Source organism: Streptopelia decaocto (genome assembly GCF_964273445.1).
Source record: "Streptopelia decaocto genome assembly, chromosome: 5".
In the NCBI taxonomy this organism is placed as follows: domain Eukaryota; kingdom Metazoa; phylum Chordata; class Aves; order Columbiformes; family Columbidae; genus Streptopelia; species Streptopelia decaocto.
The window spans coordinates 45,564,034-45,578,567 of record NC_138659.1 but is presented as its reverse complement, the minus strand read 5'-3'; the positions used below and the strand labels follow the sequence as shown (position 1 = coordinate 45,578,567).

The 14,534-nt window shown below is 37.5% G+C and overlaps 1 protein-coding gene across 3 annotated transcripts in view; it reads right to left on the bottom strand.

Moving 5' to 3' along the window:
* SH2D4B (SH2 domain containing 4B) overlaps nt 1–14,534 on the bottom strand; it is a gene marked incomplete at both ends in the record, with an annotated part of 62,804 nt that overhangs the window by 122 nt on the left and 48,148 nt on the right. For all 3 annotated transcript variants that reach the window (XM_082054553.1, XM_082054554.1, XM_082054555.1), the window contains one exon: nt 3,635–3,855. In XM_082054553.1, the coding sequence (XP_081910679.1) occupies nt 3,635–3,855 (221 nt within the window). The remainder of the gene's footprint in view (nt 1–3,634; nt 3,856–14,534) is intronic.

The window sequence follows — 14,534 nt, the reverse complement described above, 5'->3', positions numbered from 1 at the left end:
TTCACAGATGTCTAAGGCTTTCCATGTCTTCTAAGAAAAGCAACTCATAGCAATAAAAAACACGGCTCCACTGTAACTGGTAACTAATTATGAATAAAAGCTTGATAAAATAAGTACAGACCAGCAAAGGGATCCTATCAACTATACATTTTCTTCATGCTTGTTTATCTCATACTCATGCCATTAGTATTATAACTTGTGAGAGTATCAAATAATGAAATCAAACAGTTGCTGTACAAAAAAGGCTGCGATTTGTACAACCTGCAAGTTTCTACACTACTTAAGAAAAACTGCTACATATGGCTATAAAGGATGTTCTCAGGGGTTAATTTAATAGATATATGCCAGTCCTGCTAATGCTGCTTCCAGGCAGACAGAGTTCAACATTGAGTGCTCACATACAACAGTAACAGCTTCCTGACTGACTACAGAGAGGTGAAAGACATTAACCTTGCTAGGGTAAAGACAGTCTTTACAAATAGCAGTTATTCTCATTAATTAAATACCCACATGCCAAGTTTGTCCTTTCAGTAACTGATTACCAAGATGAATACAAAAAAAAAAAACACCTTACTGGAAAAGTAGAGAACTTGATCTTTGCACTTACTCCTAGAGTAATGACAGTTTGTTTTTATTTTTCTGGAAGTTTTATAGATGCACCAAAATGAGGCAGAATCCAGAATTAGATTGACTGAAATAGCAATCCATCTGAAAGTTTAGATCCAAGTTATGGATCTATATATGGGCCCAACATTTTCAAAACTTATCTAGTGACTATTGAAAAATCAATGGAAATTTTGTGCCTGATTTCCTCAGAACACACACAGATTCCCAGTTGTGGTTCCTCCCCAGTCACTACAACAGACTAAGTTCAGAAAGTTACTACTCAAATTAAATGCTTTTGAGAAGTTATGAGGTAGTGAATACAAAGATTCAGCAATTATCTTGGATGTGTTATTTCTGCTTTCCACACAGTATTTAAATGCAAATAGTAATGAGCAAATGCACACTCGCACCCTCTTCTGTAAGAAGTTTGCTCTTCCAGCTAATGGTTACCACCCCTTTGTATCTGTCAGCTGAGTTGCTTGAGTGACCCCTTAATTTTTTTAAACCAAAATAAAGTAGATTTAGATTAATAAGTATAGGCAGCCCTGCTCATTTTGATTGAAAGCCAAAAGAACCCTCAAAGAGAAGTCCACGCAACTTTTGAGGTGGGAAAGAATACTCTTGCCAAAAATAGTCCTGAGGAAGCAGCAACTTTTCCAAACAATACAGCAACAGCCACAAAAGAAAGTGTGCCTGCAGTGCAGCCATTTACATGAAGGTTGCATAGCTGGTTACCAGAAGGCTTCGGGACACTTGACAATGTACTTCACCAGAAAGGGCAGGCAGAAAAGCTTCAAAGGAAATCATGTGAGAGACAGGATAAGATGCCTCCTGAAGTGATTGGCAAAGACCAGTTTTAATATAGCTGTTCAGCTAGACAGTTGAAAAATAATTGTGTGGTGACATTCAAGGTGAACCACATTCTCTGATAGGCTTACTACAAGGGGAGCTATTAACTATTATCAGGGGACACCTAAGAAAACTTTTATTTTTTCTAAATGTCAGGAACTAAAAGCCATTCTGCTTCTGACAAGTGTCCTACTGCAGTCTGTAAATAGATCTGTTTTTAGCACAGTGATTGCCTAGGATGAGCTGTGATGAAAATATAGGAACACGGTTGGAGCAGAGATGATTGGAATTGGTTGTAACCACGACCCCTCTCCAGGAGCTTAGGAGATACTACTTTAGCCAGAGGTCCCATGCCTGATAGTCAACATTTGAGGTGTTTCATTTCCCTGAGAAGGCCTTGGTTAGACTCTTTCCAGTTGTACTGGGTCTGGCTGGGATGGAGTTAACTTTCTTCACAGCAGTTGGTATGGTGGTGTGTTTTCAATCTGTGGCTAAAAAAATGTTGACAACACACTGCTGTTTTGGCTATTGCTGATCAGTGCTTGCACAGCATCAAGGCTTTCTCTTTTTCACCACTCGGCCCCTGCTGGCAGTAGGCACTCTGGGATGAGTGAGAAGCTGGGAGGTGACACAGCCCAGCTGGTTGATCCAAACTGGCCAGAAGGATATTCTGTACCATATAATGTCATGCTCAGTATTAAAAGCTGGCATAGAGGAAGAAGGGGATGTGGGGATTTGGCTTCCAAGGTGGCCATTGAGCAAGAATTTCATAAAATTAGGGGAGAAGGTATTTTTCAGTCAAATGTGACACCTGCTATCCTCCCACATGGAAATACAATGACTCAGTGACCTGTGAAGGGACACTAAGGCAAACCTCATCTGTCTTAACTTATTATTTTATCTTAAAGCCACCTCTGTGTGCACACCTGCCAGTAACTAAGATGGGAAAAAGAAGGTAAGGAAGAGGAGGACAACCAAAATCTATCAGAACAAATTAATCATTTCCAATGAACCCAAATGAGTTTGAGAGTTTCTGCCCTTGTTGTTGTTGTTGCTTCCTTGGGGACTTAAAAATCCTATTTAGGAAGTGAACATCTATGTTTTTATGAAGGATATCACATTATAATCTGTCTTCCTTCATGCAACGTACATTCTGAGAAACTCAACATCTTTTCGTTAAGCTAATAAAGTCCAAAATAATTCTGTACTGCTAATAACAATTGAAATGTAAGGATTACAGCTGGAAGAAATAGTGTTTGGGTTTGACTGAAGAGATGTTGCAAACTAGCCGAAATAAAAGAAAGATTTTAAAAGAAGGGAGATTAGAAGAAAAATTATCTCTGCTTCGTGTCTGTGAGACTGAATACTGAAAAAATTAAAAGCTGTGAAGGAAAGGAGGAGCAAAAATTAATAGAATTAATCTGAAACAAAAGTAAGAAAAAGGTAAAAAAGGAAAGGGAACTAGAAAAGAGAGGATGAAGAGAAACTGTAAGGGTGGCTAAGAAAAAAGCAGAATTAAAACTGATGTAGATAGGGAGAGATGCGAGGTGATTAAAACAAACTATACTATTAGGAACAGTGCTACTATTTAGTCACAGCCTGGCAACATGTGGCAAAGCGATTCAATTAAAAACCATCTAAAGTCAAAGATGAGTAGTAAATTGCTCCTGTTTTGAGTAATATGGAATGATCCTTAGCAGACCCCTGAAAGAGAATCCCTCTGTGTTCCTTTCTTTACTGGAAGCGCCCACTCCTTTGCTTTTGCATGTTACAATCCTCACATTAAAGACTGAAAAATGCTGAAATTTCACTGCTAGACCTTTCTATGTTATTTCCAACTCAATTCTGCACAGCAAAGAAGCTCAAGAAGTGTAAGCTCTGTCAGCCCTTATTAGTCCATTTTTAGCCCAGGAGAGCATGCGTTATGTAAGAATCTGCTTAGAAGGGGACACAACTACCTGCTGAAGCATTTGAAAGTAGGGGAAAAAGCCTTCTGCTTCACTGCAACAAAAGACATAAGCTATAAATGTTACAGCTAGGCTTACTTAGAATATATACGTATATTCTTTTCCTCACTATGGTTACTTCTACTTTCCAGTGTGGTTTCAAATTACATGGCTCTTCTTTAAATTATTAATCCATTCCACTCAGCTATTGAGCTCTACCTAGCAAGTGTTACCTTGTGAAAATCAATAAGATCTGTCAGTGTTGCATGTCGGTTTGGATCTACCCCCAAGAAGCTGTAGAAATCCCCCGAAGCATCAACCAGAAAGTGTTTGAAGCCACTTTGCTGACGATAAGACAACGCATAGCCCCAGATTTTCTCACTGACTCGCACCAGGAATGTTCCTTCAGATTTATTCATCAACAACTCTTCTGCCTCTTGGCGGCTAATAATACCTGGCAAGAAAAAAAAGATATAGTTATGCAGATAACAGGTCTGTCAGAGTAAATCAAATGCAACAAATACAGAGCAGAAATGAAATTAAAATAGCGTAACTTCAAGATTTAAATGTTTATAGGAGGAATTAGAACTATGGAGAAAACACTTATGCTCTGCTTCTGAAGGATAGCTGTAAGAGTTTTGATAGACCCTGGCGGGATATGCTTTTAATTAACTGAATAAGAATTGCTTTTTTCCCCATCCTTACTGCTTCTTCAAAGGAAGTCCTTAAATGCAACTGGCCTATCAGACCAGTGAATTCTGTGGAAGTGATCATGTAGCAGGTAAGCATGGTTCGGGCATTGCAATTTGAATTTGCAATACATTGCTGATATTTGCAATTGTATCGCAGTACTTCTGACTGTGTTGCCTTACAACTGTTTTATAGGTCCTAAAGAAGGAATATAAAGGAAGCACCAGGAAGAAAAGCATTTGTCTGCTTTTGTACATCCATAGATGCATATAGATAAATTGGAGCTGCTAACAGAGCTGGGTGTGTTAGATTACTTATTTGCAGGCTTGTATTTCTATTGTCAATAGAGGAAAACAACAAAGATCATAGTCCTTTCCTTCTGGGACTTCTCAGGCTTAATACCAGAGTAACAGTCCCCTCTAGTTAAAAACTGTAGCCATGAACTAAACCTAGCACAAAGAAAAGCTTGAATATTGTATTTTTTGACCAGACATGAGATAGTATTTACAATTCCTAAGGAACAATAATGAATAATGCACATTGTTCCAGGACAAGACAAAATTAGTTGGGGCTTCTTGCAGTACATAATTGTCATCTTGTGGTCATTTTCTCTATGAGCCAACTTACCTCTCTAGACTAACTAAATCAGGGAACAAACTCCCTCCCCATATCCTGGTCACCAAGCAGTTGGTTTATAGGTGAATTAATTCCTTTGCTGTATGACAAATTTATTTGTCAGGGCAAAAGAAGGATCACAAATTCAGATTTTCAGAGTAAGAAAGGGACAAAGTTTAATAGGAATAGAGCTTTCAAGAATTTCCCAATTTTATTCTTCTGTGTTGGAAAAGTCTTCATCTTTCTTTTTTCTTTCAGATCCTAGGACATAACAATGAAGGTGATGGTACTTCTGCTTACAAACAGGGTATAACAGGTACACCCTATTCTGGCCACCCCCCACATGAAAGGTGTGATCAGAATTGCACCCAGCACTGAACCAGGTCTTACTGTCCACCTAGAAAGCCTGGTTCAGACTTGTCTGGTAGGCCTAGAGGACAGTAAGCTCATGTGTCATAATTATCTGTGAAATACCAGATGCTCACTGTAATGAGGAACAGATGTTGAATTAGGCCATCCCGAATGCGAACATGGCACAAATGTCAATAAATAATACATGTACATGTTCCAAAGCTATTCTCTATGAAGCTAAACTTTCTCAAAACAGTACATGTAGTATTTAATGGAACTACTTGTCATCATAGAATCCTACACATCCTAGTGAGTGTTCCATTGAGTCCAAGTAATGAAAAGCCACATTGTTTTAGTCCAACAATAAACATAGTTCAGGGATTACCAATTCATACAAAGGGCTTACCTGAATGACCAAATTTTGGGATGCTTTAATTAATCCCACAAGGCAAATTATGCCTCTGGGAGACACAGGAAGGGACTGAGAAGATCTAGGTCCTAAAAGCAAGCACTGTGTGATGTTAGGAAAGATAGAAAAGCATCTCCTTCTTTCAGTTTTCGTCTACTTTGAGGCAATGAATTTCTCTTAGTTTTACTTGGTGCAATGATGAACATGACAAGGGCTCAATCTCAGTGGGGCTCAGAGGTCCCTCTCCTCAGTACTAAGAAGAAATTTATAGATATATATTCTGCTGAATGAAGTACAGTTCTCTTTTCTGGGGGATATCACAGAAGAACATGCAAAACAGGCAGTAAACATGCAAACATATGCATTTGTTTAGAAACAGCATTACAACTGCTCAGCCAAACGTGTCAATTACTGCACTTTGCACAACTAAAAACAGTTTTATTGAAAGAATTCCAAGATGAATTGTCAAAAATTCTTGAAGTCTGTTCAAATGAAAAGATAGTACTAATATGAATCCATATGACACAGCATGTTATGTGAAGCTGTATCATTAGATCTCAATACCAGGTGTCACATGCCAAGAATTATGCAAAAATTGATTCTGAAATCACACTATTTTTAAGGCAAATAACCAGTCTTCTCTCAAATTTCCCTGATTTAAATATATAATGAAAAGTTTTATTAGTGATTATGATGCTTACTTCCTTGACAAATCTCTACTAGAAATACATGTGGATGAGCCACACTAGCAAGGTCATTCAATGATACAAGAAAGTATAAACAGTTCTATCACCAGCAAATACTACAATAATTACAATAATCAATATTTATACTATAATTCTAGATTACAGCCATGCTGGTAACTTTTTGGATAGGAACTGAGTGCTGTTACAACTACCCCTTCCCTAAGCAGTGTCCAAATTCTTGTGCAGCCCTGCTAGGGAATGACATGGACAAGACAATTTAGCACCTATACAGAGTGTTTGTAAGAAAAGAGAGTTGTAAAAAAAGAGGGTTTGTATTATATGGTGGACATTATTCCTAGGATATTTCTAGGGTTTGAATGACCATTGCTATCAGGCATATAACTTTAAAACACATTTAGCATCGATTAGTTTAATGCTAGACAATCTATTCACCTGCTCTCAGCTCCCACCAGTAGACCTAAAACACTGCAGGCTTCCAGATGATGTTATAATCTTTGCCAGACCTTATTTTTGTTCTGGGTACTTTATATCATTGAGTAGGTGAGAAATGCTACATTGCTCACGGCCAAGTCCTTTTTTTAAATTCTCTTTTCTGCTAAAGATGGTGTCATAAGTTATCAGCCAGCTGCTTTCTTCCCTTTTCCTCTCCTGGTTCTGTTAACAGCTCATGAGAAACCGTCTCTCCCCACCACTTCATCCCTCTCTCTGCCTCCCAGTTATTTTATTTTTCTCTGGTTCAATTCTTTAGAGGGTGGTGATTCCAACAATGAAAGTCTCCCTCCATCCTTTAAAAAACATTATACTGTTCTCAAGATGACTATAAAAAGAGTGGTGCTGCTTACTCCTGAGACAGCTGTAAAGAAATAAACAACATCTGTGAAAACCCCATGTGAACATTTAGAATCGTTTGAACTGAAGTCAAGAAACTTTGGTTTCCCAAGGCCTTGATAAGAGGTTTAGAATCGCCGATTCTCGCATTTGCACTAGTTAGGATATTAATTGGAAATATTGTCTGGAAATGAAACCACTGATGCTTTGAAAGCTAATTTTTCCTTCTAATTCTTGCTGATCTCTTAAAAAGAAAAAAAAAAAAAAGGAATATCTTCACTTGGTGTAAAGCAACACTGTGTCGAAAGCAGAAAAGCAGTAAGCCTTTAACCTACGTACAACTTTGCAGATCAGTCATTTAAATAAATACCTCACAACTAATCGATCTATCATGAGTATCATCACTTTAACTCATCATGTGGCCAAATACACATTAGCGTATTTGGACAGCAGTTAGCTACCCCACTGAAGCTCACAGCTTCTACCTGTCATGCCCAGTTTCTCTCAGAGTCTGCAAACTGCTGTTGTCTATAACAAACTGTAAAAGAGCAGTAGGGCTTTGGCTGGGAGAGGACCAACGGTGCAGCTAACTCCTCTTGAAAGTATGGCAACCTCATCCACTGGCTTGAGATTCAGCCCCCTGCCCCCAAATTCACTGCATGCATCTATCACGTTATATGCATCTATCTCTCCACTTTAAACATTCTAGTTTTGCAATGCTTATACATATTACCATTTTGGATTCTTAGCAAGAGAATAACATTTTAGAAGACACTTATTTCAAATCATAGGACATTCATTAATCATCAACTGACATATTCCTGATTAACAGCTTCGTTTTTAAATACTGTGCCTGTAATGACAACTTGTAAATGACAGGCAAGTCTTAACATTTTTGTTGTAATTATGTTCTTTTTACTGCCACCAATCTTCCAAAAAGGAAAAAGAACATCCTAACATTTAGAGTATATTAAGTTCATGTGGGAACTGAAGAGTCCGTTATTAATTTAGTGGGCACATCTGAGAAATTCTGATGCTGCCTTCCAAGTTTACAGCAGCCTCAATAGCAGAAAATGCTATTCTGAAATATTATGCAATGACACTTCAGCTTCCCACTCTTCTCTCAGCATTATACTACAGACATCCTTGAGTGAAACTCAGAACATGAAATACATAAATATTTGCTAAAAGAATGCCATAACAAGCATGAATCCAGACTAGAAAAGCTGATAAACTTTGCCAATAAGGCAAGACAATATACTAGAAGTCTGAAATTATTTCTCTGATTATACAGAAAAAGTTATACCAAATCCATTGCTGTAAACTACCAGTGGTCTAATGTACCACATGTAATAACAATGTCAGTATATACAGATAATTTGGTCTTTAATGACCAAGGTATTTTTTAATATGCATACGTGCATTTATATGAACCAAGGGGTTGGCTAAGATTAGAGGGACAGCAGGTACAAACACAGCCCAGAAGCATTCATTTACTCTTCTGCAATAGAAGCTGTTTGCTTAGCTGATGTTTTCTCTTTTCATATTTTTTCATTAGTTTGATCTCAAACACACTAGTGCATGAGGTTTTACTCACAGAGCAAACGCATCACAAATACTGCCGTGAATAAATATTAATGAGAGCATTAATGCCAAAAGCGCTTTCATGACACTTATGAAAAGCCTTCTATTTCATGCAAAATTGATTTGTTGAACAATTATGAATATTCACAGGTAATAAATGAAGAGAGAAGAGACTCATCCTGCTTATACAACTGAAGACATTTAACCAGGAAAGCGTGTGATTTAGGTCGCCAGTCAAAATCAGGAGCAGGATGCAAAACACAGAGAAGCCAATACCAGTATCTCCTTCATTTTCAATGGCATTAGACCAAAACCCATGTGAGTACAAATATTCCTGGCAATCATTACATGAATAATTCACATGCTAAAGGTCGTACAGACACATTACACCTAGAGCAAATGTAAACAATAAATAAACGAGTAAAGATAAGGAATTATGAGAAGTTAGCAGATAACTCCCAAATAATGTAAAGAACTATATTTGTCTAATTATAGAGGCAGATCTAAAGAGTAATTTGAAAGACAGTAATAAAATGGCACAAGGTTTAGAAGGATCAGTTTGCTAAGCACCAGCCAATCCCTTCCATACTACTATAATTATACCATTTGGAATAAAATGTTTCCCAAAGGGAAATAAACAAGCAAAATTTCTAAAAACTTCCAAAGATATTTTCCCTCTCTCAGACTTGATTTGAGAATCAAAAGTTGGATTACGCCACACCTTGCAAAAAAGCTGAAATGAATTTCAGAACAAACCACTATAAAAGCCTGAAAATAAGTTTGTATAGAACAAATTTTAGGGTTTTGGGTATTTTTAATCAAAACAGAAAAGTTCCAGTTTGAGGAGAGGAAAATATGTCATAGGTTTTTCTACCTACATCTTTATTATTATAAAAATCATGCAGCTGGAAGTAAAGACCCAGCCTACTTGGAACCAATATACATTTAAAGTCAATCAGTTTAGAAAAGAAATAATCAGAAAAGTAAATGAATTCAGAAGGGATTAATCCAACTGCAGCTAGCATGGTTTAGGAAGAGTCTACAGCCTGTGTTAGCCAGCATCAATACAAACCACTGTCAGAACAGCATGTAAGAACACCAGCCTAGGAACCTAACAGAGGGAGTCATAGATTTCAGAGCACACAGCAAAGGAAGATACACAGGAGGAACAAACACAAGTTAAGATGAAAACTGAAGCTGAGGAACTAAGGTTTAGAATAAATCTGGCCGTATTTTAGATCACATAATAAGGTGGGACAGCAAAGGCTTGAAACAAATGTTCAAATGCATGACACTAACAACCAGCTCTGGTCTAGGAGAGGGTGAAAAATCCAGCTCCTTCAACTACTCAGAAAGATCAAAAGCATAAAAGCAGGGAAGATGAAATTATCACTTTCCTGCAGTGCAAGAACTAGAGCAGCTATAGCTTATGCTCTCAAGGGAAAGCAGTCTCTACATCACTCAAAGCAATAGTTTCCTCAGTTTGACTTTTACAATTCTCTCCCACAGGTGCAAGTCTATATGTGGACTCTGGACAAACTGGTGTCTGTTCATTGGGAAGGGCATTACTAATCTACAAAACTATGATGTCTAGAATGAATACCTTATGGTACCCTTGAGACTAACAGTATCACTGTTATCAGTTGTGGTGGTTTATGGAGTGATCTGCAACTGAAACAGCCAAAGAACAATGTACATATCCAGGTCATATCTTGTCATTTCTCCAGCATTTACAGTGGGAGTAGCATGCACAATCACATGCATAAGTATTTGCAGCAATAGGATCTTACAGTGTGCCACTCCATTAAAAAGGTTTCGTCCTCTCCTTCTCCTTCCTTTTGGTCACAATACCTTTTTGGACAGTGCAACAAAACAAATAGTGAAAGAAGAGATCGATAGTACTGTGTGAGAAATGCTATAGCTGAGAGATAACAATAGCTTTTCCTTTTCTATTTCAGAATAGAAGAAATAAAGACTGAAAAGGAAAGCAAGGGAGTAAATCAAAGACGGCTGGTAATAGAAGCAAAGCCGTTGAAGCTATTCACCATCTGCTGTTAGCGCAGGATGAACTCACATGGGACTAGATCTTCAAAAGATTTCTGTTCTCATTTAGGCATAAAAATTAATGGCAATTAAAAAAAAAAAATTAAAACAAAACCAAACAAACAAAAAACCCACACCACCAAAATCAGCTCGATGACTGTTTTGGATTGGTTTTGGTTTTTTCAAGACTTGGCCACAAGTGTCATGGCAAAAGCCAAAGAGCCAAGGGGTGCTGAGTTCCTACGAAATGCTTTTCCTACTTAGAGCTGGTGAGAACAGAGATATTTCATGCTGTGCTGCAGATTGGTAATTTAAGTCCCAGTAAATAGCGCAGTATCCATAAATGTTACAAGTAAGGGGCTACCAGTTTCTGTGCTGATAATAGAGAAAAGACGAGCAATAGCTCACAAAAAGTAAAACCTAAAATAGGAGTAAATAAACTAAAACCTTCCTATCTACATGGAACTGCAATGGGAAGCAAAGCTGGGATGTATTTAGAAATCATCAGGTAAAATACACATTTGAAATACACTGGCCATGTCACAGATAGGCTATGAGAGCACTCAGTGGGCAGGACAGGGCCACTCTGAGCCTCTCTAAGCCATGCAAGCAAAGTGAAGTGACACTGGTTAGGGAGCCTCTGCAGAAGTCTTGTGTTGTTCCACATTTACCACCTTCTCTTCTGCGCAAGCTCGGGTGCAATGCATGCAGTAACATGCCTTAGACAGAGATAAATACGTGTTGTTTAAAGGAGAGCTGACGTCTATTTCCAATCCTTCCCCATTCCTCTCCTTCCTAACCGGCCTGTAGTTTTAAGACAGATGCGGAATTGGGAAACAACACCCCAGTGAGTCTTCACTACCTCCCTAGTGGGCCTTCCTCAGTATGGAAGGTATGCTCTGGGCTACATACAATCCTGTACAGAAAACCAAGGGCCAGAGAAATAAGGTTTCTCTGATGGTAAGAGATCCCTTCAGGCAAGGATGAGGCATATTGGTAATGTACCATGCCCTAAACAAGCTCTTCTTGAAAACATATGTGGTGTATTGGACAAACTTGAGGCTCTATACACAGAAGAAATTCACCAAGGGAAAGTATCACATGTAAAAATATATAGGCCTGTTTTGTTGTAGGTTTGTGTGTGTGTGTTTTGGTTTATTTTTAATTTTTGTTTTCTTTTTTAACAATATGGATTCATCTCTCTGTTCTGTCAGTATGAAGTAGTTCTTAGAATAACAAAAACTCAGATGTCAGAAGCTTTCTTAATTCCCTAAGGCGAAGATTCCTTAAAGCAATCAAAAACCTACTGAAATTCTGAAGGAAACAGGTGCCTTACTCCCTTGGGAATCCTTGAAAACCCTCGTCTAAATGAGTAGTGCAGTTATAATGGGTACTTTTCTTCAGGTTTACAGAAAATCAGATGTGCTACATCCATTGTTGCCATGTGGTTCACAGTCAATTCTTTATGCACTCTGCAGAAAATATACCCCTTAATTGTCTCCTTTAAAGTTCATTCGATATCCAAACTATCAAATACTGTAAAAACCCTTTATATTATATAGACTGTCAAAATATTTACACCATATTCACTAACAAGCAGTGCAGCACATAAAAGATAGGTGGTTGCATTACTTGTCTGAATACACCACTGGCATAATAGAGCCATAAATTCTTTTTAGTGTCTCCTCAAAGCATTAATATTGGTTTCTTTCTTTCTTTCCTTTTGAATCAGGCTATAGAATGCATTAGCCAGGAGGAAAATAAAGATTTCAAACTCTCCCTTCTTCTCCTTGTACATTATTAATTGTCACCTATCAGAGAAGAATATGCAGCACAAAAGACCTTTAATCTTCTATCTCATATACGTGTTTATTTTTTTCTTTAGAGATAGGTTGTTGTCACCTGAAATCCCTTCATTAAACCTCTGCTATTACCCTTTAATTTTTGTGAGTTTTCTGTTCCCATGTGAACAGCTTCAGAAAAGAAGCTCATCTTAAAAAATGGAACCGTTAACCATTCTATTTTCAGTGGTTCCTTGAACCGTATTCTCTGTGTGTAGTTTACCATGTAGGATTGGTAAATTGACAAATTTAGGAGCAAGAATATTTAATTTTGTATTATTTACAATAACTAAAATTGGAAACCTCTATGTTCTAACAAAGTCAATGGAAGATCAACAACAGGAAGGTTCCAAGCAGGTAAATAGGACGCCTTACATAAACAGTACAAATATTCTCAATAATGATTTTTTTCTTTTCTTTTCTGATAGGCTGACTGGAAAATATGAAAGTGTTTTAAAAAAAACCCAATCAGTAAATATTTCTGGGCCTATATAAAAATCCTAGATGTTGTTATGGATAGTTGAAATTTCCTGCAAACAGCATGGAAAACAAGCATATTCATGAGGATGTCTGCAAACTCCAAATAAGAAACATACATGCTTTGAGAAAATACCAGCACACTAATCCAAATAGGCAACTTCATTACAAATATTATTCCTGTAGGATGTGTTCATCTCTTTACAATACAGATAGGATTGAATTTTTATTTCTATTATGTGTGAAAAAGCCAACTACACAGACTATCAATAAACTTTTGTGGTAGGCGTATGATGTGACACATGCAAAGTAGATATTAAGACCTTATTGTATCTTCTGAAACATTAAAATTTAATTAATCAGTAAAGCACACAGAAATACCTCACTTGAGCAGCCTGACAAGGCTAGAAATTATACAGTGTTATAATACAAAAACACTATAGAGCAAAGAAGCTGATTTAAGTTCTGATCCTTGTCTGGCAACAAAACCCATATCTGTTCTGGTACAATAGTCGTTGATATTGTGTTTTGTGTGAAAACTGAAAAATATAGCAGATTTTTAAGAAGGTTGCTGGCCAGTATTCACCATCCTTTCTCCAGGCAGACAAAATATTTGTAAGCAATAGAGGAAAAATAAAGGGAAATTCTAGCTTGTGGGAATCACTTGCAAGCAATTTTTAACCACTTTACTCGTTTACATTACTCACATGTTACTTCTCATTTAAATTCTCAAATTTTGCTGAATTTGAAAATGAGAGAGAAAAATCTTCTGGTATGCAAATGAGATCTAAAGCAAGGAAAAAGATGAGAAAGTTGATATGTGGGAGAGGATGAGAAAGAAAAAGCCCTCCTGGGATCTATTTATGTTCTCATAACTCCAGCCATCGTAAGTCCTTGTTCCCCCTAAATACTTCTGAGGGTAGCATGAACATAAAAAACATGGAAGACTGAGCTTTTACCAAATCAATTGCACAAACAAAATAAAGCCCACAATGAGATTTCTGTTTGCTTTAGATTTCTGTAAAAAGGTGAAGTAGAAGAATTAGTTACAGGTAGTCTCCTTGTGACCCCTTCCTGGCTTTGCACAACCCATTCTGAGGCAGCACTGCCAGATGACACTCAGGGACAACACATGGAGCAAAGAAAATAATAGTACATGGAAAAGCACTGCTACTAACAGCCTGGGCTGGGATGACATTCCTGCAGAGACAAAGAGCCCACTCCTGGCTGATGGGTAGTTGCTGAAGGAAAGCTGAGCGGTACAGTTCTGAACACACAGAAACTCAGGAAAGTTTGTGGCATTGAGAGGAATTCTTTCTTAAATCAAAGGCTCCTTTAAAAAATAATTTAAAGAAATATTCATGTAAAAGTAGAAAATATTTGCAATTCAAAATGAGGAATCATTTGACTCTTTAAACGCTGAAGGTATTAGAATCAGAAATGAGACCAAGTTCTCTGATTTGCCGTGCAAGACGCATTTAGGACTCAAAGCTCTACATACCTGCTCACTTAGCACGTGTAAATCTTACCATTATGTTGTGTTACCATTTACCACTTTCTGCAAGTGGAAGAAGAGTATGAAAAATGG